General features: G+C 48.9%; 1 protein-coding gene across 2 annotated transcripts in view; it reads left to right on the plus strand.

The window, feature by feature from the left end:
• The first annotated feature begins 2,623 nt into the window (after nucleotides 1-2,623).
• Nucleotides 2,624-24,131, plus strand: part of TFDP2 (transcription factor Dp-2) — a 98,544-nt gene continuing 77,036 nt past the window's right edge. The window contains exons 1-2 of one of the 2 annotated variants that reach the window (XM_073576598.1): nucleotides 2,624-2,841; nucleotides 18,761-18,771. In XM_073576598.1, the coding sequence (XP_073432699.1) occupies nucleotides 2,690-2,841; nucleotides 18,761-18,771 (163 nt within the window). In that variant the 5' untranslated portion in view covers nucleotides 2,624-2,689. Of the gene's footprint in view, nucleotides 2,860-18,760; nucleotides 18,772-24,131 lie in introns of both variants that reach the window. The other variant, XM_073576597.1, reaches the window with a different exon arrangement.

Raw genomic sequence — 24,131 nt, forward strand, 5'->3', positions numbered from 1 at the left:
ATCCTAAAACCTTCCCCCTCTTTTATGTGTATTCTCAACTCCACCCACCTCCCAGCACGTTTAGTGTTCCAAGCAGGGAATCACCAAAGGTGCTCTGCTTCACTCTAAGCAAGGAGCCGCAATATGGTTTTGCTGAACTACTCTATTGTGTGGGGTGCGAGTGTTGGAGCGTGGTCAGGAGCCCCCAACTTACCTGGATGGTGGGGCACCACACATTAGGAGAAGGTGCAGTACCACTGTGGCGACTGAGCCTCAGAGGCGCCACATATCCCCCTGTTAAACGCAACACGTCCGCGGGCTGCAAGGTAAACAAAGTTGACAATACAGGAACTTACAAATGTGTAGTGCGGGGTCTCTACCTGCCCTCCATGTGAAGTGCGGGGTCTCTTGTGTGTAGTGCGGGGTCTCTACCTGCCCTCCGTGTGTAGTGCGGGGTCTCTTGTGTGTAGTGCGGGGTCTCTACCTGCCCTCCGTGTGTAGTGCGGGGTCTCTTGTGTGTAGTGCGGGGTCTCTACCTGCCCTCCGTGTGTAGTGCGGGGTCTCTTGTGTGTAGTGCGGGGTCTCTACCTGCCCTCCGTGTGTAGTGCGGGGTCTCTTGTGTGTAGTGCGGGGTCTCTACCTGCCCTCCGTGTGTAGTGCGGGGTCTCTTGTGTGTAGTGCGGGGTCTCTACCTGCCCTCCGTGTGTAGTGCGGGGTCTCTTGTGTGTAGTGCGGGGTCTCTACCTGCCCTCCGTGTGTAGTGCGGGGTCTCTTGTGTGTAGTGCGGGGTCTCTACCTGCCCTCCGTGTGTAGTGCGGGGTCTCTTGTGTGTAGTGCGGGGTCTCTACCTGCCCTCCGTGTGTAGTGCGGGGTCTCTTCTGTGTAGTGCGGGGTCTCTACCTGCCCTCCGTGTGTAGTGCGGGGTCTCTTCTGTGTAGTGCGGGGTCTCTACCTGCCCTCTGTGTGTAGTGCGGGGTCTCTTGTGTGTAGTGCGGGGTCTCTACTTGCCCTCCGTGTGTAGTGCGGGGTCTCTTGTGTGTAGTGCGGGGTCTCTACCTGCCCTCCGTGTGTAGTGCGGGGTCTCTTGTGTGTAGTGCGGGGTCTCTACCTGCCCTCCGTGTGTAGTGCGGGGTCTCTTGTGTGTAGTGCGGGGTCTCTACCTGCCCTCCGTGTGTAGTGCGGGGTCTCTTGTGTGTAGTGCGGGGTCTCTACCTGCCCTCCGTGTGTAGTGCGGGGTCTCTTGTGTGTAGTGCGGGGTCTCTACCTGCCCTCCGTGTGTAGTGCGGGGTCTCTTGTGTGTAGTGCGGGGTCTCTACCTGCCCTCCGTGTGTAGTGCGGGGTCTCTTGTGTGTAGTGCGGGGTCTCTACCTGCCCTCCGTGTGTAGTGCGGGGTCTCTTGTGTGTAGTGCAGGGTCTCTACCTGCCCTCCGTGTGTAGTGCGGGGTCTCTTGTGTGTAGTGCGGGGTCTCTACCTGCCCTCCGTGTGTAGTGCGGGGTCTCTTGTGTGTAGTGCGGGGTCTCTACCTGCCCTCCGTGTGTAGTGCGGGGTCTCTTGTGTGTAGTGCGGGGTCTCTACCTGCCCTCCGTGTGTAGTGCGGGGTCTCTTGTGTGTAGTGCGGGGTCTCTACCTGCCCTCCGTGTGTAGTGCGGGGTCTCTTGTGTGTAGTGCGGGGTCTCTACCTGCCCTCCGTGTGTAGTGCGGGGTCTCTTGTGTGTAGTGCGGGGTCTCTACCTGCCCTCCGTGTGTAGTGCGGGGTCTCTTGTGTGTAGTGCGGGGTCTCTACCTGCCCTCCGTGTGTAGTGCGGGGTCTCTTGTGTGTAGTGCGGGGTCTCTACCTGCCCTCCGTGTGTAGTGCGGGGTCTCTTGTGTGTAGCGCGGGGTCTCTACCTGCCCTCCGTGTGTAGTGCGGGGTCTCTTGTGTGTAGTGCGGGGTCTCTACCTGCCCTCCGTGTGTAGTGCGGGGTCTCTTGTGTGTAGCGCGGGGTCTCTACCTGCCCTCCGTGTGTAGTGCGGGGTCTCTTGTGTGTAGCGCGGGGTCTCTACCTGCCCTCCGTGTGTAGTGCGGGGTCTCTACCTGCCCTCTTGAAAAGTTCTGCAGCTTTATCATGAATTATTATCACTTTTATTGAATTCCACGAGCAGGTAACTAGATCTTATGGGGTGACAGGTGAGGGCGGCTGAAAACAGGGTGACCACCTCTAAACCGAGGTGTGAGAGAATTGTCGTTACCATGGAGACACAATGATCTATTCGGACAATGGTACTTTCTAGATTAAGCCCCCATGCAAACATTGAAGCGCACCCCTGACAGCGATCTACCCCCAACTCCTCCATACATCGGAGCGCTGGACTCCCCCAGAAAAAAAAGATTGACTATTAAAAATCCCGGGTGTTGGATCCTTCTCTCCCCAAGATATCGGCCGACTCCAGTCTGATCTGCATGGAGGTGGAGGCCTTTACTTTTCAATCAGACAAAAGTGTGACAAATCTTTATTTAATTGATGATTTTTCATTTTTTGTTTGCAGGTGTCTTTCTTCTGGCACTGGCTCCATGTGTGGGCTGATCGCCATTCTCACAAGCAGCAGTGATGCAGAATAGTAAGCGGAGTCCTATCCTGCCTGTGACAGCAGAGGGACCAGAGCAGCCGTGTGTGCAGAGCATGAGGGAGACCTCCTCCACACACAGCGCCTCTCCGTGCACTGCCTGGAATGTACTGCAGCTGCCATCCAGCCAGCCCTGCTCGGTGTGCCGCTGCGCTGGATGCGCTCGGCACTCGGCTGCTCACGCCTGCCTCATTTTCAAGTTTTCAGGGTATGGTAACAAAGAGTGGCTCCAGTAGTGAGCAGAGAATAGTGAGCCAGTCGTGTCCTGTGTGCAGGTAAGTGTGCCAATGGCGGCTCCCCTGCACCCCACAGCACCTAGGCTCCCCAGCTGCCCCTTCCCAGCCTGGGAGGCAGCACATTGCACTAATTTCCTGCAGCATGCTCTGCAGAAGGGGGAAGGGGGATCCTCTGCTTATTTCCTAAATATTTCATGTAATCATTCTCTCCCCATTGCAGGCTTCTTCCATGTGCACTGCTGACTAGTGGGGGTAGTTCCTTGGTTTTCCATGTAAACATGACTGTGCAGGAAGCCATTATCCCTGGCCATGTTGGGGGGCTGCTGACATTGTAACTTGGGTTATTGGGGGGGCTACATTGTGTGTGTGGCTGGAGAAGTTCTCCACACTGTGCAGTGGATGGGGCTGGTGGTCTTGGGTCACAATCTGGGGGGATTTACCTGGGCACCATAGTTTATAAAACTTCTAAGTATCCCAGTGGTGGTGAGTGTGCAGCAATCCAGGAGGTTCTGCAGCTGCTGCGCCTGTGACAGCATGGCCTGGGCTCCGCATGTAGCAGCCGTGGGGAAGGTCATGTGTCAGTGTGGGAGATGTGATCATGGAAATGGCCTATGTATATCCCATCCATGCTTTGCTTACTTTCCTCTTCTCCCCTCTGAATTCCTCTGTTTCCATCCTGGAGCCCAGGGAGAGTACACATTGTCTGTGCCAGTCCACTCATGATATTATGTATGCAGTCAGCTGTTATAGCTTTGTATAGCGGTAACATATTCTGTAGCGCAGGAGTCCTGTGAGCCGATATTCAGGTATGTACATAAAAACTCATAAGGGCCAAAGAAAGTATATAAAGGGTTATTCCCAAAATATCACGCTGTCCCCTAACCATGGGATTACAGAGAAGTTATCACTGGAGGGTCCGACTCCTGGCACCCCCAGTGATCCTGAAAACAGGGGGTCTAGAATGGAGCCTGCTTGGTCTGCGCTCTACTCCTGTATGGATCTACCAGTTCCCAGGTTGCAGAGCCCCCTTGTCTGGGTCGTTGGGGTCCCTGCAGTCAGACCCCCGGTGATCAATAATTTATTTTGTGAATAATCCTTTACACAGCCTGAATGTTCAGCAGCTGCCATCCACTGGCTCCCATCACCCATGGGGGTATACATTTTGTTTTTTTTCTGACTGGCTAGATGTAGACCTGGGTAACGTTTCCCTTAGGCCTCCATAGACTAATATAACCTTGTATGTGGAGCGCATTCCCGGCCTGCCTGCTAAATGTGACGGGAACATTGGAGCATAATGTGTGTGGCGGTCTCGGCGGTAGACCCCATCTTTGGGAGCCACTGCCTTAGGCCTCACTCAGATGTCAGATTTTCACGTACTAGTCCCGTCTGTGGTTTTCATTCATATAACACCCACCCATTAATGTCTCTGTGAGGGGCACACGGCCTCGTGTTTTTACAAACCGAGTGGTCCGTACCGATGCACAGAGGCATGTCCGACTTAGATCTGAGTCGCTGATCAGACTCGCCTATGAAAGGCGCACTCAGACATCTGTATAAAACCGTATGGGACTGGGCAGGAATGCGCGGACTGGCTGGCGGCTCTCCCGACATATTCATGTATTTCTATGAAGCTGTCACACTCGGGTCGGGAGACCACCAGCCAGTCCCCGGGCATTGCGGTCCGATCTCTGAAGAATTTATATGGACGGCTCAATGCACGCTAAGGGTCCATGAGAAAGTCAGGCATTGTTTCTATCTATCTACACTTTCTGCCTACTTTGAGAAGACCACCCCCACAGAAGACCACTTCTCTGCACTTTTTCAGTGGTCTTCAAGAGGTTTTTCTGGATCTATACATGCACTAGTATGAATGCATGTTAAAAACAATATATATATATATATATATATATATATATATATATATATAATGTGTGTGTATCATAGTTTAACTATAGATAACACACACGTATAACAATATCTTGGCCATATGGTTAACTCATTGCTGCACAGGGGTGCCCTGGCGGTGGATGGGTTAAACATAAGTGTGGGGGTTGGGGGGGTGTTAAGGTCCCCATTTGTTCCATGCAGGCTGCTTCCTGGGTCAGACTGTCTCTTGGGACCACATGCTGCTCAGTGGGACAGTCCCTGTGAAAAGAGACAAGTGTCAGCTGTATGCTAATGTGGAGGACAGCATTGTCTGCTGCCGGCCGGGGAGGAGGGGACATTCCACTGGTGTTCAGGATCAGACCCACTTACATCACTGCCACACACCACGCTGGCCGCCACTGATTGGGGGAGGCTGGAGTGATGGCCAGGAGTGTGGGTGTTATGTGCTCCTGTAATTATTGTCACATGTCCTGGTCTATGCAGTGTGACATTGCTGGCCATACACGGAGGGGATATACCTGGGTGATGGCTAGTGCTGGATTACCTACTGATCCCATATCCATCCCGTATGTGGAGGGCACGCGCGTTCTACATGTGGCCTGTTCTGTAACTGTTCATCGTATGTGACGGCTTTATATCACTCTAAAAGGCGTAGGTTGTGACCGCAAGTGCAAGCTTTGAATAACTTTTAATTTTTGTATGGGCAGGTGCAAATGAGCGCGGTTTCTCTCCATCCAAGAAAATTGGTCCCATTATGCTAATCAGAGTTTGCTAAGAGTGGGATCTGATTTTTTTTTTTTTTTTTTTTTCCCCGTAGGTGAAGAGGAAAAAAAAAAGTTTTTCCACCTCCTTCATGCAATCTGTTGGTGAAAATTGGACTGCACTCTGATGTCATCCAATTGCAGCCTTTTTTTTTTTTTCCCCACAGACTCATAGCCATGAATGGGCGAGTGCCATCCGATCCTCAGAGGCAAATTGTGCGTGCTGCGATTTTTATTTGTTTCCTTGCAAATGTGCACAGCCAAATAGAATAACACGCGGATGGGGTGCTAGATGCCTAAACCACAGATATCGCTCTTCCCACGATCATCTGCACAAGCCCTAATAGGGAATTGCTTTATGAGCAGTTTTCTAGTAAAGTTGGCGCAAGTTGATTCTCAGAATCGGTTCCGGCGACAATGTCTGTGGCTGTCGGACGGGGCCCAGCGCACTGCCTCCTACCTGAAGGCATCCGTGGCTCACTTTTGATTAGCCAGCCTGGAACGTCGTCATTGCGATGTGACGCATGTAACGTTGCGCCAGGTTGGCTAATCAAATGACGAGCTATGGATGCAGGAAGGAGGCAGCTACAGGTCGCTGATGTGTGGACGTTGGGCTGGGAATAGCTTCGCCCCAGCTTTGTTACTAAAGCTCTGTTCTGACGGAACAGACAATGTTCAAAATGGCTGATACAGAGGGACATTTTTTTTTGCATACGCTCAGACAAGTGCATTTTACGTGTCCTTATCAGAACAGGAGAGCGGGTGAATGCAGAACTTTATACTCCGTCCACATAACGGACCCCAGCCGTCTGCTGTCCGGCGAGCTCTCGTCATCCCTTATGTGACACATCTGTGTTGGACATTAATTCCATTTGTCCGTTCCGCAGAAGCCTCTGACCGGTCCCCCCAGACAGGACACATCCCTGACAGGGGGACACATTGCCCAAAGGGCCCCATTGTACGGAAAAAGAAGCCTGGATACTGTGCGCTCTGCAACTTACAAAATGACCTCCATTGCTTCCCCCGCTCACATCTTCCCAGTGGCGTCCATTACAAAGGCTGCCGATGTGGAGGCCGTCACTCACAGGGGCCAGTGGGAATATGTGCCCACCGCGTGGTGGCTATAACTATACACTGCGTTGTATGAAATACTCGGCCGTTCCTCACCTTTTGCTGAACCACGTATACTGACCCGACAGAGGCCAGCATTACACTTTTTTTTAATTAATGGAACCTTTAGGGTACTGTTATGTAAGGAGTTACACGCTAAATGGGGGCCATTAGTATGTGTCCCCCACTATACAGTACAGCTTTGTCCCTTTACTGTAGACTTTAGCAAGGCCTTGTTCACACTGGGGTGTAAATTGGACGAGTGCAATGTGATAAAAAAAAATCCGATTGCGCTTGTGTTATTCAATGAGGTCGTGCAGATCGGTATTTGTTCTCCTCTGTATTCGGCATGCTACGACTACACTCCGAAATCTGATAGTGCGAGAAAAAAATTGGATCATCAGAGCGGCATCTATTACAGAAGCATTACAATTCTGTAACGAGGAATCTGTAGATGTTCCTATAAAAGATGCTGAGTTAAAAATCCTATTGTATACGGGCAGCACACGGATGACGAGAGAATATCATCCCGCTCTCCTGGATGAGAATAGGACTGTTTTTTTTTTTTTTTTTTTAGATATCCGCTAGTGTGAACGAGCCCTTACAGGTGCTGTTTCTGATAGTCTGTATCCTGTAAATGGCCGTTCCAGTGCAATGTAATCTGGTAAGTGCCGGCAGTCAGAGTGTATAGTGTTTTCTTTCTTTTTGTCAGAGGCCACTTTGATAAATAAGACCAGGACTGGTTCACATTCTGCAGGCTCCTGACGTGCTGAAATATAAACCGGTGTGGCGTCATGTGCCCGATTTCTAAATAGGGCCCAGAGATATTTGAAACCGTCCTCTGCTACAGGTGTATAATGGTGTCAATCTGGGTGAATCTGAGACTATTGGCGGAGCAGCAGATGACCCCGGGAGGTGGTAGACGCACGCGTCGCTCGCTGCTTCGTCCAAACTTCTTCTGCCCTGTCAGGACCTGGAACGATTGCCAGCCTGCTCTCACACCTGAGCCGCATGGCTGCTTGTGTGGCGACACTGCCCACTTGTGGCGACACCACCTAGTGGCTGCATGTGAAATTGCAACATCCACTGAACCGGCTTGTGCTTCCTTTTGTCAGCATGTATAAAATGTAGCAGAGCAGAATTAGTTCTGAAGCTCATTGGAGCTGAGATCTATCATGTCCAACTCAAAAATGTAATATATCTATGTGCCATACCAGGCTGATGTGTCAGTGCAATGTGGCTGTATGGCCTCCGTGCAATACTGTACAAGCTCTGCGTCTGCTCGCGTGTGTCCCAAGGGTTTATTCACATGCTGTGGTAAGGTCACTGCTATTGCTGTGATTTTATGTAGCAAAATGTAGATATTTTAATAATCGCTATGTTTTTGTGCAGTACTGGTTGAAGTATGCTGCTTCTTGGGTAGTGACTATTTGTGCCAACCCCCCCCCAAAATGTATGAGTGTAATGTCTGTGGCGCTGGTCTCTGCACTCCGACTCCACCAAAATTGGCCACGACTCCAACTTCGACGCCACAGCCCTGGTTTAGATTATGGCACTATCGATCTGGATTGAGGATGAAAATGAATTTGGACTCCGGACCACCCCTTTAAGGACTAGTCTGTTTTCGCCCCTGGCTGGATCTTGCCATCACTGTTGCCGATGATTGACAGGTCTCCCGCTTGTGCGTACATAGGGAGAGACCTGTCAATCACCTGCATAGACAGCGGTGGACTTCGCCTGGCTCCCCGACTGATCTTTTAAAAGTATATGTTATCAGAAATGCAAGAGTGTGATTGGTTGCCATAGGCAACAGACTCTTTCTCCCTCATACTACGTGGCTTCATTGCTGACGACTATACCACCCAAAAAAGAACACCATCGTTTATTGTGTGGCCGGTGTGTTCTCCTCACACCCTTGTGTCTGCTCGTTGTACAGGAACTCGCAGCCATGTCAGGAAGTAGGGTGTAGGTGTGCCTGCTCATCGCTGGCATGCATGCTCACCACGTTTTTGTATGGGGCTGAAAAAGACAAATTCTGCCAGACATGTCCGGAGCGACTCTGCTTCATTTCAGGGAATGGCTCTGTCGGTGGGGTCCCGCTGTGTTTTTTTGGTGATTGACAGAACCCCCAATGTAGGGCTCGGCAGAGAGCACTGTAGTAATGTGAACCTAGCTTTACAAGGTTATTACTATCATTGCAGATGGGAAAATTAGAAAAATTCTTGTAAAAACAACTTGCAAGTTTCTTATTTTTAAAATTTGTCTCTCTTCTCCCCAAATAGTTTACACTGCCGTCCCTCAGTGGTGGCTGAGGTTTTTTATAAAGAGCGGTGCCCTCGTTGGAGCACACTGTTATCTTCTGATCACTGCCATATTCAGCCCCAATGTGCTTCTGATGATGCCTCATATAACGGCATTGGGAGCCTAAAGTGAGGCCAGAAGCACGACCATGCTGCCGGTCTGAGCCGTCAATATGGAGTGCCTGCCCCCCGGCATTCAGAAAGTAGGGATGCTGCGGAGTGTGTTTTTCTAAAAAATACAATGGCACTAACCCTCTAATGCTAAAAGCGAGTCTCAATTACCAGATAATTCATTCAGGAAAGAATGCTCCGAGTGTCACACACTTGAAAAAGGTATTTTGAGCATCGCAAAAATGGCTCTGATTTTTGAAAAATAAAAATGCCAGAAAACGTTAGGTTTTCCAAAATTAATAGTTTACCTGTCATGACCTCCCTCCACTCCCCTTTTAACCCCTTAATGACTGCCGATACACCTTTTAACGGCGGCAACTAAGGGTACTTATGCCTCAGTGCAGCTTTTTAACGGCGGTGAGAAGTAAGGGTATAGCACCCCCCCAGCGTCGGAAACTTTCCGGGATCTCTGCTACCAGTGTAGCTGAGACCCCGGAGAACATGATTCGGGTCGGTTTTTACCAACCCCAGTGTTACAATCACCGATATTCAGAGAATAACGGCGACTGCAAAAAAAAGTCCGATTTCGCGTTTAATTTCTCTCTCCTTTTCCTATTGATTCATTTTGATCAATGTGATAGACCCTATCACAGTGATCAAAATAAAAAATAGTAAATCAAACCCCCCTTTATCACCCCTTAGTTAGGTAAAGAAAGTATTTAGTTCCATTTTTCAGTTAGGATTGGGGGTAGGGTTAAGGTTGTGGGGTTAGGGTTAGAATTGGGGGGATTCCACTGTTTAGGTATATCAGGGGGTCTTCAAACGCGACATGGTGCCACCATTGATTCCAGCCAGTTTTGCGTTCAAAAAGTCAAACCATGCTCCCTCCCTTCTGAGCCCTGCCACGCGCCCAAATAGTGGCTTTCCTCCAAATACGGACTATCGGTGTACTCAGGAGAAATTGCACAACAAATGTTATGGTCCATTTTCTCCTGATACCCTTGTGAAAATAAAAAGGTTTGATTCCAAAGTAAATTTTTTGTAAAAAAAAAAAAATAAAATGTTCATTTTTTTCCTTCCACATTGCTTTAGTTCTTGTGAAGCACCTGAAGGGTTAATAAACGTTTTGAATGTGGTTTTGCGCACCTTGAGGGGTGCAGTTTTTAGAATGGTGTCAGTTTTGGGTATTTTCTGTTATATTGACCCCCCCCAAACTCGCTTCAAATGTGAGGTGGTCCCTAAAAAAATGGTTTTGTAAATGTTGTTGGAAAAATGAGAAATCGCTGGTCAACTTTTAACCCTTATAACTTCCTAACAAAAAAAATTGTTTCCAAAATTGTGCTGATGTAAAGCTGACATGTGGGAAATGTTATTTAGTAACTATTTTGTGTGACACCACTCTCTGATTTAAGGGCGCAAAAATTAAGTTTGACAATTGGAAAATGTTCAAAATTTTTCCCAAATTTCTGTTTTTTTTCCATACATAAACACAAGTCATATTAAAGAAATTCTACCACTAACATGAAGTACAATATGTTGCGAAAAAACAGTTTCAGAATCAGTGGGATCTGTCGAAACGTTCCAGAGCTATAACCTCATAAAGTGACAGTGGTCAGAATTGTAAAAAATTGTCTTGGTCATTAAGTACCAAATTGGCTCTGTCACTAAGGGGTTAAATAAAGCATGCAATTTATCTGTTTTACATGGCTTCTTCTGGAGAAATTGTACCGCAAATCAGAATTCTACAGGTTAAGAATGCGCAGTCGCACATGGTAAAATAAGCTGCACCGCTATACTGCGCGGTATTGTTACTCTCCTTGGGCAGCAAGCCCTCGCATCCGCAGTTTCCTCTCTCTCTGCACAACCAGGCACAGAAGTAGACCCAAGCCAATAGTGGTCGCATGGGTCACACAGCAGGAACGCCCCTTTAAATGACGGAAGAGAACCTGGCAAACCAAAGGCAGAAAAGAGAAATGGCTGCATTGCTTGTTTCTTACCCATGTCCCAATTTTATTTGTGACAAATCGGCTTCAGATGTCACCACAAATTCTCTGCTTTTTTGTGGCAAAAATTCCATGTGTGTTTCTGCATTTTTTTTTTTTTTGGGTGGATTGGCTACAGGCTTTATGCATTGCCAGGGGGAAGTCCATGATGAGTGATTGTATCCCCCTCTTTTTCAACATTTGCCCCAGGCCTTGTTATTCTGGCCATAGATATGCTGATCAGGCGTTTAGCAAGGCAATTGGCTCTTGCACATTGTCCACACACTTGAAAAGTAAAGGTATCTTTACACGAGACCTTTTTTTATTTTTATTTTATTTTCAGAAAAAAAGCCTGAACAAAAATGTTTTATGTGCACAAACTTCGATTTTCTTACGGTTGTCCTTCTTAGCCTGAAGTATATACTTTTCTGGATAGATTGGGGTCAGGGAGGAAGATTCTGAAGCACAGGCCAGACCTAGTCAACCTTGGCAAAATAAAGGACTGACCTAAAAGTGACAGTTGCCTGCTAATAATAGGAGACAAAGCAGTATACAGGATATACAGGATCTTCCCAGGATCACGTGGTTCACAGGTAATAGACAGGTCCGGGCGGTTGTCTGGCTTCAGCACAGGGCTCAGCTACACTCAGGAGCTGTAATCTTTATTGAAGAATTTGTAGATTTAAAGGGACTCTGTCAGCAAAAAATGACTGCTGACAAGCCAAGCACAGGCTCCCGATGCATCACGGCGGGACCAATCGTTTATATACAACTCCCCACCTGCTTATTTTCCATCCATCTCCCCTCTTCCTCTTCTTTGATTGACAGCTCCAGGCTTCATAGTTCCATAAATGGGTGGAAATAGATGGAAACCAAGAAGGTGGGAAGGTGTAGTTAAATGTTTGGCCCCGCCATGATGATCCGAGCGCCTGTACTTGGTTTGCACAATAATTCTGTGCTGACAAGAGTCCCTTCAAAGGGAACCTGTCATGTCTAAAAATATAAACCCGCGGATATAGGGTTAATTTGCAGGTTAATAATGTTATGAAGGTACTCAGCCTTAGTCCTGAAAGTGTGTCACCTGTGAAAAAATGAACTATGTCCTCGGGAGCTGCCGGCTTTCAGTCATGCAGGCATGCCCGGAGCAGCTACAGTCCTCACTCACACCACTAAGAGTGGCAGCTTTAAGCACGTCCTGGCACTGACTGAAAGCCGACTCAGCACTGCCAACAGTGCAGAGCTGGCTGTCAGTCAGTGTCAAGGTGTGCTTACAGCCTACACTCTGTGTAGTGCTGTGAGCAGTGACTATAATTGCTCCAGGCACGCCTGCGTGACTGAAAGCCGGCGGCCCCCGAGAAGATAGAAGTTCATTTTCTTCTGGGCACCTCACTTTCAGTAACTGTGCCTGGGCACCTTCATAATGGTTTTGACCTGCAGATTAATCCCATACCTGTATGTTTATAACATTTGAGAAATTCCCTTTTAACTGGAACCCATCGCCTTGGAGAATGCTATTTACCTGCAGACATGGAGCCTTAGGGCTCATACTCATCTGCGTTTAAAACGGACGAGTGCAGTGCAATAAAAAAATCTGATTGCACTCTGACTAATTTTATTGAATGATTCTGTTCATCTGGGTTTTTTTTCTCGGATCACACTGAGAAAAAAATCTCAGCATGCTGCGAGTGGCAGCGTATATTGGGACGAGACTCGGCAATGTAATTCAATGGGTCCAAGAAAAAAATGCATGGCACACACGGACCATGCGTGTGCCGTTCTATTTTTACACACCCATCTCATAGAAAACCCAACATTTCATCAGCTGAGTACAGTAAATTCACAGCCCAAACCATCAGAATAGATAGAATAAATGGATAGGAAAATGTCAGTGACATTTATATGGTTAGTGCAGTGCATGTGTAGCTTATAGTACATGTGTTTAGTTAATAAATAAAAGAACAAAAATGGCATGGGGTCCCCCTTATTTTTTTTAAACAGCTGAGGGAAAGCCAAGAGATGGGGGATGTTGTTTATAGTCTGGGGAAGGGGTAATAAACTTTGAGCTTCCCATGCAGTGAATATCTGCTTATAGCTGGTCTACTTAGCCTTTACTGGTTATTAACGAGGGGAACTCCCCCCAAAAAATAATGTGGGGTCCCCCCTATTTTTAATAACCAGCAATGGCTAAGCAGACAGCTGCAGCCAGATATTAATAGCCTGGGAAATAGCCATGGATATTGACCCCCTCCCAGACTAATAACATCAACCCCCTCAGCTGCCTCAGAAATGGTGCATCCACTAAATGGGCTAATTCTGGCTCTTAGCCTCAGCTCTTCCCACTTGCCTTGGTACAGTAGCAAGTGTGGGTAATGGTTTTGGGGTTGATGTCAGCTGACATTAAGGTCAGTGTTTAGTAATGGAGAGACATCTTATAAGACACCTCATTACTAACCCTGTAAATTTAAGTAAAAAAACATGCACCGAACAAAGTCCTTTATTGGAATAAAACACTTCCCGACCTCCTTTTACCCTTTTATTAAGATCCAATTAAAAATGAAAAAAAATTATTGTAATCCTCACCTGTCCGCAGATAATCCATGCAGATGACGTCTCACAACATTGCCCAGCTCTGCTACATCCGCATAGTATGAAGAGTGGTGGCATGATGCGACCGCTCATCATGCCAGCCGTAACGGAGAACGCGCCTGCAGTGACTAGCTGACATCAATATTGTGACCAGAGTTCATCGTCAATGAACTGCAGTAATCTTACTAACGTCACCACTCGTAGCTTGAAAAATTTCACTACTGTCAGTGAGTTCCGGCTGGCGTGATGAGCGGTCACATTATGCCACCGCTGATCACATCATTCTGATATAGCAGAGCTGGGGTTTATCGTGGGACATCATCTGTGGATTATTTTCGGACAGATGAGGATTACTTTGTTTTTTATTTTCTACCCATTTTTTTAGATCCAGATAAAGAGAATCAGGGAGTGTTTTGTTCAAATAAGCAAGTTTTGTTCTGAGTGTGTTTTTTTTTACTTAAACTTACGGATTTAGCAATGGGGGTGTCTTATAAATGCCTCTCCATTACCCCAAAGCATGTCAGCTGACGTTATAAAGCTGACATAAGCCCCAAAACAAGAACTCCACTTGGCTATTAATATCATCCCGCAGCTTTCTGCTTAGCCTTTGCTGGTTATTAAAAATAGGGGGAAAACCCATGTAATTTTTTTTAGGGGTATCACCTTTTTAGTAAAGGTTATGCAGACAGAAGTGCGCTGTTATTAATAAGCTGGAAAGATCCATGGACAGTGGCCCCTTGCCAGTATAATAACACCAGTCCCCAGCTGTCTGCCTTAACTCAGCTGGTTAAGAAAGATGAGGGGGACCCACACCATTTTTTTCACAGTTTCATCACCACATGAATTTTGTACGTGCGTGACAGTATATTGCGATTAATAAACGTTAGCTGCACCCATTTGATGTTTTTACTTTTCTAAATTTGTCAAAGATGGAAATAACTATTTCTGCACTGTTTTAATTATAGTGCATGTGACTTGGTCCATTATTCTCCACTTTCATATATGTACCACCTATTTAGGTGTTGCATTTTCTTCTCCGAGACTTAGAATTCTCTTTTTATGTTTTGATTGACTGCAGTGCCTCCCAACCCTCCGAGTGTTTTTGACACCTTATCCAGATTTATTTTTTACAATGTACATTTAACAAATGAGATCAATTGCTGAAATAATGCGAAGTAGAATGCAGGCCATTATTAACTAAATATGTTCCTCGCAACGACTAATCTCGCCACTCCCCCTTCTCTGTATAGATCAGACACAATGTTTACTTAATCAAAGCTCCAAGGCTGAGGATCGGCAGCCATCCTCTTCCGGTGCTGGCCATACATACTAACAGTTACCACTGAAGGCTCTAGATGCTAATTAATTAAAATTGATTAAAAGGTTATTACAAAAAAAATAAAAAATAGTTATCTCCTATCCATGCGAGGCTTTTCTTCCATTACAGCTCTCGTCTTTTTTTTTTTGATAGTCCCATAGACAATGAATGGAGCGGATGCCAGGTATGTGCACCTATCCTCCATTCTGCAGAGCTCCCAGCAGTCAGCAAGTTATCCTCTATCCAACAGATGGGGATAACTTAATTTTTCTCCTTTGCCTCATTGGTGGACACAGGTACTGTGGGTGTATGCTACTGCCGCCTGGAGCCTGACACGAAGTGGAAAAAAAAGAGGTTAGCTCCTCCTCCGGTGTATACACCCTCGCCCCGATTGCGGGCGGAAATCAGTTTTTGCTTAGTGTCCGTTGGAGGCACACGTCTGTTTTTTCTTCAGACTCTTTTTTTTTTTTTTTTTTTCCCATGAAGATGAGACAGGGGTATTGAAAAGGTCTGATTTCCCCAAACCAACAACAGGCGAGCACGTGTGAGTGTCGCCTCCAGGTATCCTCTCCCGCAACATGGGACACGAAGCCGGACTTAGCCCTGACCACCCCTAGGTATTGAAACCATGGGCTGTACAGAGGCACAAGCGTAGTCCGTGCGGCCCCCACTGCTCCACCAATGCTAGACTGCAGTGCTGTAATGTGGCGGACGGTCCCTTTCCTTGCACCAGGAGGGAAAGGCGGAGCTAGGGTTCCTGCACCGTCCTATATGTGGCCCTCCCTCCCATCTACCTGAGCTGGGAAGCGGAAGATTCATCATGGAGGAGGATGGCCGGGGAGGGCTCCTGCAGCGTCCACAGGGCTGGAGCCCTTAGCCTGCTCATCCGAGATCGGCGCGGTGGTAGTCACGTCCAGCCAGGAAGCCTCGTCTGGGACTCTGTGAGAGGTGGGTCCAAATCGCGGGCATTCATCGTAAATCGAGCCCGCGGCTTCGGCCGAAGCTAGGCCGCGGGCGGAAGTCCTGCCTCCCTTCCTCGCGTCATTTCCAGCGGCCAGTCCCTCGGGTCTGGGTGGGCGCTGAAGAAATTGAGCCCCCGGCTTCGGACCAGCGCTAGGCCGCAAGCCGGAAGTACCGCCCCTGGAACTCTTCTTCGGCCGACGGCCCGCCCCGCAGCTGTGGCGCGCGCTGCCTTGAACTGGAGCCACGCCCGGCATGTCCAGGACACACAGGGGCACAGGACTGGGGTAAGTGCTGCCGTGAGGCCACGCTACGGGGAAAAGTGAGGTGCTCCACCCCCCAGCGGCCTGCAGTGCTGATGCCTGGCAGACTCAGCATGTCTGGAAAAGCGAAAATGCACACGTTTCTATATGCTGCATGCATCTCTTGTCGGGCCGCTTTTCCGCGGGCGCAGAGCAAGTAATTATGCGAAGCCTGCGAGTCCGAACGCGCCCAGGAGCCCTCCCCCACGACCGGGACCAGTGTTCCAGACCCCCCGGAGTGGGCCCTATCACTGTCACAGTCCATGGCGTCGCTTATGAGAGCAATTGAGTGCCTTCACACCCCAGATAGGGACAGGGACTGTGGCTCGCTTGTCTTAGAGGTGTCCTCCACCTCACAGGAGCCTCCGGCCTGCAGGGGCCGCTCTCACTCCAGGCAGACCCGGGGGAAACGAACCCACACGGCGTCTCCCTATCCATCTGGTGCCCCGGCATCCGTGAGTTCCGCTTCTCGCTCCCCGTCACCAGTGGTCGATAGCGAGCAAACCTCAGATTTTGACTCGGATGGACCCCTTGACCTGGATACTCCGGGGTCTTGTGAAACAGTGGACATCCTTATCGAAGCCGTCAACCAGACTTTAGGAATTGAGGATGATTCCACCTTGGCTTCAGGTCATAAGGTGGCATTTAAGCGAGTTAAGCGACCGCATAGAGTATTTTGTACTCGCCCAGAGTTCGAGGACATAGTGCAGCGACCCTGGGAACGGCCAGGCAGACGGTTCTCGGGTCAGAAGGCCCTCGAAGCTAGGTATCCATTTGCCCCGGACCTCTGAAAAAGTGGACGGAATCCCCAATGGTGGATCCACCCATGTCACGCTTGGCCTCTAAGACCCTGTTACCCATACCTAGTGGTTCTTCTATCAAGGATCCCACGGATCGTCTCATAGAGAGCTTGGCCCGTTCAGTATTTGAGGCATCAGGGTCAGCACTCTCCCCCTCATTCACAGCAACATGGGTAGCCATGGCCATGATTTCTTGGTCAGACTCATTAAACAAAGCCTTGCAGGATAGGGACCTACCTGCAGAACTATCAGAGATTGCGAGTCAGATCACTATGGCTGGGGATTTCTTAATCAATGCGTCTTTCGATGCGGCCAATTGCGCGGCACTTGCTGCCGCTAACACAATTTCCATTAGGAGAGCTCTATGGTTAAGGACATGGCGGGCCAATTCCACCTCCAAGAAGTCCTTGACTTCTCTGCCTTATCAGTGCGGCCGCCTATTCGGAGAGAAGTTAGATCAGCTCATCTCTGACTCCACAGGAGGGAAAAGCGTTTTTTTTTACCTCAACAAAAGGTCAAACCGCCGTTTCGCCACCAGTTTCAGGCACGGTTTCGTGCCTTTCGCAACCCCGGGTGGACTACAGCGGCCAATCCTGCAGCTTCAGGTCGCGTCAACCAGGATAGAGATTGGCAGGTCTCATATAGAGCCAACCCGTTGGGGAGAATGCGTACGCACCAGCCCAGGTCGAGGGGCTCCAGGTCCCAAAGATCTTCAGCCAAATGACTCGAGGCATTTGCCAGGCGACACCGGCAAGGTAGGCGGCCGCCTACTCTGGTTTTGCCACATCTGGCTCAATGTGTGCACGACACATGGGTGAAAGAGCTGGTGTTCTCAGGATACAAGATAGAGTTTGTCAGATGTCCCCCAAGACGGTTTTTTCTTTCCCGTCTTCCCAGGGTGGATACCCGGGCAAGGGCTTTGCTAGGAGCCATCGAATCGCTCCAGTGCAGTGGAGTCATTATTCCTGTGCCAGAACATGAAAAGACTCATGGCTTCTATTCCAACCTATTCGCAGTTCCCAAAAAGGACGGGACTGTCAGACCTGTTTTGGACCTGAAGTTCCTGAACAAATTCATTAGGGTCAGACATTTCCAGATGGAGTCTCTCCGTTCAGTCATATCGGCCATGGGGCAGGGAGAGTATTTGGCCTCTGTCGATATCCAGGACGCCTATCTACATATCCCCATTTTCCCTCCGCATCAAAGGTTTCTACGCTTCGCCATCAACGTTCTACATTTTCAGTTCGCAGCGCTGCCCTTCGGGCTAGCCACCGCCCCCAGAATATTCACGAAGGTCATGGCAGTCGTCATGGCCATCTTGCACTCTCAGGGCATAGTCGTCTTGCCTTACTTGGATGACCTCATGGTCAAGGGCCCTTCAATGCGGGCATGCGAGGAAAGTGTCATCATCACGCTAGATACACCTTCCCACCTAGGGTGGTTGGTCAATGCGAGGAAATCGTCCCTTGTCCCAGCCCAGAGGATTTCCTTTTTAGTGATGATCTTCGACACTTGCCGAGGGTTGGTAATCCTCCCTCAGGACAAGGCCCTAGCTCTCCGGCAGGGAGTCTGGACACTTCGCCAACCAGTCCCTCATACCATCCGCTTCGGGATGAGGATTCTAGGGAAAATGGTGGCAGCAATGGAAGCGATACCGTTTGCCCAGTTCCATCTTCAACCCCTGCAGCACGCCCTCTTGGCAGCCTGGGACAAGAAACCTTTCACGCTCGATCGCTGGTGCCGGTTGGCCTCTCAGATCAGATAGTCGCTCGTGTGGTGGATAACCGGCTCCTCTCTGCTTCAGGGGAAACCCTTTCCCCCAGACCATTGGTTGGTGGTGACAACCGATGCCAGCCTCCTCGGCTGGGGAGCGGTTTTTCGCCACCACACGACCCAAGGACGGTGGTCCCCGCAGGAGGCACGCCTCCCGATCAACGTGTTGGAGATACGAGCAATCCGGCTGGCTCTGCAACATTTTCATCACCTTCTGGCGGGCCGCCCGTCCGGATTCAATCGGACAATGCCACGGTGGTGGCTTACATAAATCATCAAGGGGGCATCCGCAGCATGCAAACCATGTGCAGGGTAGGGCACGTTCCTCATTGGGCCGAGAGGAATCGCTCGGTAATATCGGCAGTCCACATCCCGGGCGTGGAGAACTGAGCGGCAGACTTCCTCAGCCGGCAGGGTCTTGCGTCCAGGGAGTGGTCTCTACACCCCGAGATTTTCCAACACATTTGCCAACAGTGGGGGACACCGGATGTGGATCTGATGGCCTCCAGGGTGAACGCCAAGGTACCCACGTTTGTTGCTCGGTCCAGGGACCCGCAGGCAATCGCTGTGGATGCGTTGGTTCTGCCATGGAACCAGTTTCACCTCCCATACCTATTTCTCCCGCAGCCTCTACTCCCGAAAGTCATCAAGAAGATCAAAACAAAAGGGGTTCCAGCGATTCTGCTGGCCCCGCCGAGCGTGGTACGCAGGTCTGGTGCAGCTGCTCGCCGACGTCCCTTGGCGACTGCCAGAGCGCCCAGATCTACTGTCCCAGGGTCCGATCTTCCACCCGAGCTTAGGGGCCCTGTGTTTGACGGCATGGCCGTTGAATCTTGGATTCTAACCCAGGCAGGGTTTGGGCGTGAGGTCGCTACAATGGTAAGCGCCCGGAAGCCAGCCTCAGCACGTATTTACCATCACACCTGGAAGGTTTTCTTTTCTTGGTGTCGAGGCCACGGTTGTGCTCTGCTAGAATTCTCTATCCCCAACATCTTGGCCTTTCTCCAGTCTAGCCTAGACTCAGGGTTAGCTCCAAGCTCCCTTAGGAGACAGATATCGGCTATATCGGTCCTGTTCCAGAGCAGAATTGCTACCAATTTGCAGATGAAGACGTTCATCCAGGGAGTCTCCCATTTGGTACCCCCCTATAGGGTGCCCCTGGACGCCTGGGACCTTAACCTGGTCCTAAGTGTTCTGCAGGAAGCTCCATTCGAACTGCTACAGGATGTCTCTTTGTTGTACCTGTCCTGGAAGGTGGTATTCCTGGTGGCCATAATGTCTATCAGGCGGGTCTCGGAGCTGGCGGCCCTATCCTACCGAGCCACGTTCCTCACTTTCCATAAGGATAAGGTGGTTCTTAGACCAGCCCCTCCTTTTCTGCCGAAGGTCGTTTCCTCGTTTCACATTAATGAGGATATTGTCTTGCCCTCTTTTTGTCCAGCATCGGTACACCGAGTGGAAAAGGCCCTTCATACGTTAGACCTGGTGATAGCACTCAGGAGTTACGTGTCGCGGATGGCACCCTTTCGTCAGTCAGACACACTGTTCGTGCTCCCCGAGGGGGGCAGGAAGGGACTCGCTGCCTCAAAATCGACCATAGCCAGATGGATTCGTTTGACTATTCAGGAGTCCTACTGCATCAGAGGCATGCCGATTCCAGCAGGGATCAGAGCACACTCTACTCGGGCAGTGGGCGCCTCTTGGGCGCTTCGGCACCAGGCTTCATCGGAACAGGTTTGCAAGGCAGCGACCTGGTTCAGCCTGCACACATTTGCCAAACATTACAATATCCATACTCAGGCTTCAGCGGATGCCAGCCTGTGTAGCAGGATTCTCCAAGCAGCGGTAACGCACCTTTAGACAGAAGGTGCATGTAGCTTGGATCGGTGAGTCAACTTCCCACTCAGGGACTGCTTTAGGATGTCCCACAGTACCTGTGTCCCCCAATGAGGTGAAGGAGAAACAGGGATTTTTGTGATAACTCACCGTAAAATCCTTTTCTCCGAGACGCTCATTGGGGGACACAGCACCTACTCTATTAGCCAGTTGGCTCTTGTTTTGTTTAATATACATTTTCGTTGATATTAGGGTGGTTTTTTTTCTGGGCATGTTGTTACCTGCATTAAGGTTGATTTTGATGTTCTCCTACTGCTTTTGCATGAAACTGATTTCCGCCCGCAATCGGGGTGAGGGTGTATGCGGAGGAGGAGCTAACCTCTTTTTTTTCACTTAGTGTCAGCCTCCAGGCGGCAGTAGCATACACCCACAGTACCTGTGTCCCCCAATGAGTGTCTCGTAGAAAAGGATTTTACAGTGAGTTTATCACAAAAATCCCTGTTTTTGGGGGAGTATCCCTTTAAAGAAGAAATCCAGCACTCGTCCATGGTAAAAGCTGTTTAAAACATAAAAGATCAATTTATTTCATGTTTAAAAAGTTTTTATCTCCCTTAAAAACACACAGGACATACCGCAAAGGAAAAACTACGCATTTGTTTCAACCCTATGAATCTGTTTTTAGTCACAGCTGTAGCAAAGAACCATTCGTAGGATTAAAACGCGCCGTATATTAAGTTAAACAGCCGAGATCGGAGCTAGCTCCAGCCGCTGCTGTTACAGGAAGATGCTGGCTGTATAGTACAGCCCTGTACAAAGAGGCGACGTGACGTGCTGTTACAGTATTTGTCAAATGGCCCTATGAGGCAGCTGGCAAATACTGTATCAATAGTGAATTTCCTTCCTAATTCCATGTATGCCTATATGGGGGTCATTGTCTCATGAAATCTAGTGCCCATAGCTTGTAATATACTATTTCTCAAGAGAGGCATCCAGGCCCTCCTTGAGCTTGTTTAGTGAATCCGTCATCACAACAACAACTTTGTGGCAGAAGGTTATGTAGTCTTACTGCTTTTACAGTAAAGAATCCCTAGGACTGGACCCTGCTGCAATATACACAGGTTCTTGCATCGTATGATATGCTATTTTACTCCATACACCTTTGATGACACATTTGGGAAGATATTCCCGAAATGTAGAAAACTTTATGTCTAAAAGTAGCCCCATACATTAAGAGTTTATTTAGTCAAATTTGTTTGTAAGCATTCATTCATACATTGTTATGATTTTGACCATTGTTTTTTTGACTCACCATAATATTTGAATAATCGACCGTCACAACAGCTTGTAGTGAAGCTTTTCATGGCTTCCCTGCTCTTACAGTAAAGAATCCTTGATCTTCTTTCATCTTTTTGTACAGATGCCCAATTGTCACCGTCTCAGGCCTAGGTGTAAAGAGATCAATAGAAAGATCTCAGGTCTGTCCCCTCGTGTATTTGTACATTGTAATAAGCCTCTAAGCCTTCATTTTTACAAACTGAATAACTCGAAGTCTCCTAACTTACCCCATTGTGCACAATATTGTATTTGTGTGGCCTGACTCGTATAGCGGCAACACTCTGTCCTTCTAATGATCATCTATAGCTCTTCAGGTACCTTCCATGATTTTATTGCGTTGACGTCAGCAGCTGCCTGGCAGCTGCCACTAAATTTAAAGGGGTTTCCTCTTTCTGATAAGTATTTTCCACGAGCACAGTTGTTTAGTGATGAGCGAGTGTGCTCGGATAAGGTGTGAGCGTGCTCGAGTGCTAATAGTATCTTCGGCGTGCTCGAGTACCATGTTCGAGTCTCCACGGCTTCATGTCTTGCAGCTGTTCGACAGACGTAACACATGCAGGGATTACCTGTGAGACATGCAGCCGCAGCGACTCCAGCATTGTATTGGAGCACGCCGAAGATACTCTATTAGCTCTCGATCATGCTCTGATAACACCTGATCCTAGCACGCTCGCTCATCATTGTTGATTTAAAAGATACATTTTTCTGCACTCATCCTTTCCAGGTCCAGCTCTGAGTCTCTTCTGCTGCTCCCAACGTCTGTCATAGTCTGCAGGGCTGATGTCATGTCGACAGCGCTGCAGACAATCAGTGAGCTCAGTAGACTGCATAAGCCATTCGGAGCAGCTGAGCTCACTGATAGGCTGCAGCTTTGTCGGCGCGACGCAAGCACGGCAGACAGTAACAGACACCGTGTGTAGTTGTAGTTGTGGAGTCTCCGTGCTGGACCTGGGGAGAGGGAGTAAAGCTGAGATGGTGTTTTTTTTTATTTTTATTTAAAACTAACCGTGCTTGTGGGAAAAAGTTTTTTTTGGAAGCAGAAAACTCCTTTTAAAGCAGGAGTGGGCAATTAATTTTCTCGAGGGGCCACACAAGAGACAGTGACTATTGTGAAGGGCCAAACCAATAGGCTGAGATTAATTCTGCTCAATATTAAAACAATGTAATTATTTTATATTAATTGTATCACTTAATATTGAGCAGCGTTAAATATGCTGACATCCCCCTATATACCATCTGAGCAACCACCCAGCCCACTACATACAGTATTAGTCCTCACACAGCTCCTCTATATAAGGTATGAGAAACCCAGCACATTCACCTTGCACCTGTATCTCCGGTTCTCCATTCCTATCTCAGATGCGATGTCATCGTGTCTGCTGGCTCAGCCACATACACTTATTGGTGGTAGAAGGAGCCGGCGGCTCCGTCCTCCACCAATGTATTCGCTGATGTCTGCATTCTGAGGATGACGATAGCGGTGACGGCAGGTGATGAGGGATATGCTCCAGGTGGACGAGGGTATAGTGTAGCCTGTGGGCCACTGTTTCAGCCTTTCGGCTGTCTTGTTCCGTGGTAGATATTGGAACATGCAGAGGGCCGGATGTTTCCCCCTGGGCCGCAGTTTTCCCAGCTCTGCTTTTAAGCATTACACCACCAAACCTATACTTTTTTTTAGCATATTTACAGGATAAGTGTAAATTTGGGATACGTTTACCCATTTTACAGGCTGAAGACTGCCAAAAACAAAACTGGAGTTCATGTAGTTTATCAAAAGGGAGCAAAGTGATTTGCATGCTACTTACATGATACTTAACCAAATGTAAGTATCGTGCGCATGGAGTCCCTGTGACTTGGTACTATGCAGGTGGTATGTTGCACTATGTAGGCATGGATATGCCGTATGCTGCAGGCAATATGGTGCACTATGCAGGCATGGGTATGTCGTATTCTGCAGCTGGTATAGTGCATTCTGTAGGCATGGGTACGCCGTATGCTGCAGGCGGTGTGGTGCACTATGGCAGGCATGGGCATGTCATGCTGCAGTCGGTATGGTGCATTATGCAGGCATGGGCATGCCCTATTCTGCAGCCAGTATGGTGCACTATGTAGGCATGGGTATGCCATATGCTGCATCCGGTATGGTGCACTATGCAGGCATGGGTACGCCGCATTATGCAGGCATGGGTACGCCGCATTATGCAGGCATGGGTACGCTGTATGCAGGCAGTATGGTGCACTACGCAGGCA

This window comes from Dendrobates tinctorius, unplaced genomic scaffold (genome assembly GCF_039654945.1).
Source record: "Dendrobates tinctorius isolate UK_male_01 unplaced genomic scaffold, ASM3965494v1 ptg000049l, whole genome shotgun sequence".
NCBI classification, from domain to species: Eukaryota; Metazoa; Chordata; class Amphibia; order Anura; family Dendrobatidae; genus Dendrobates; species Dendrobates tinctorius.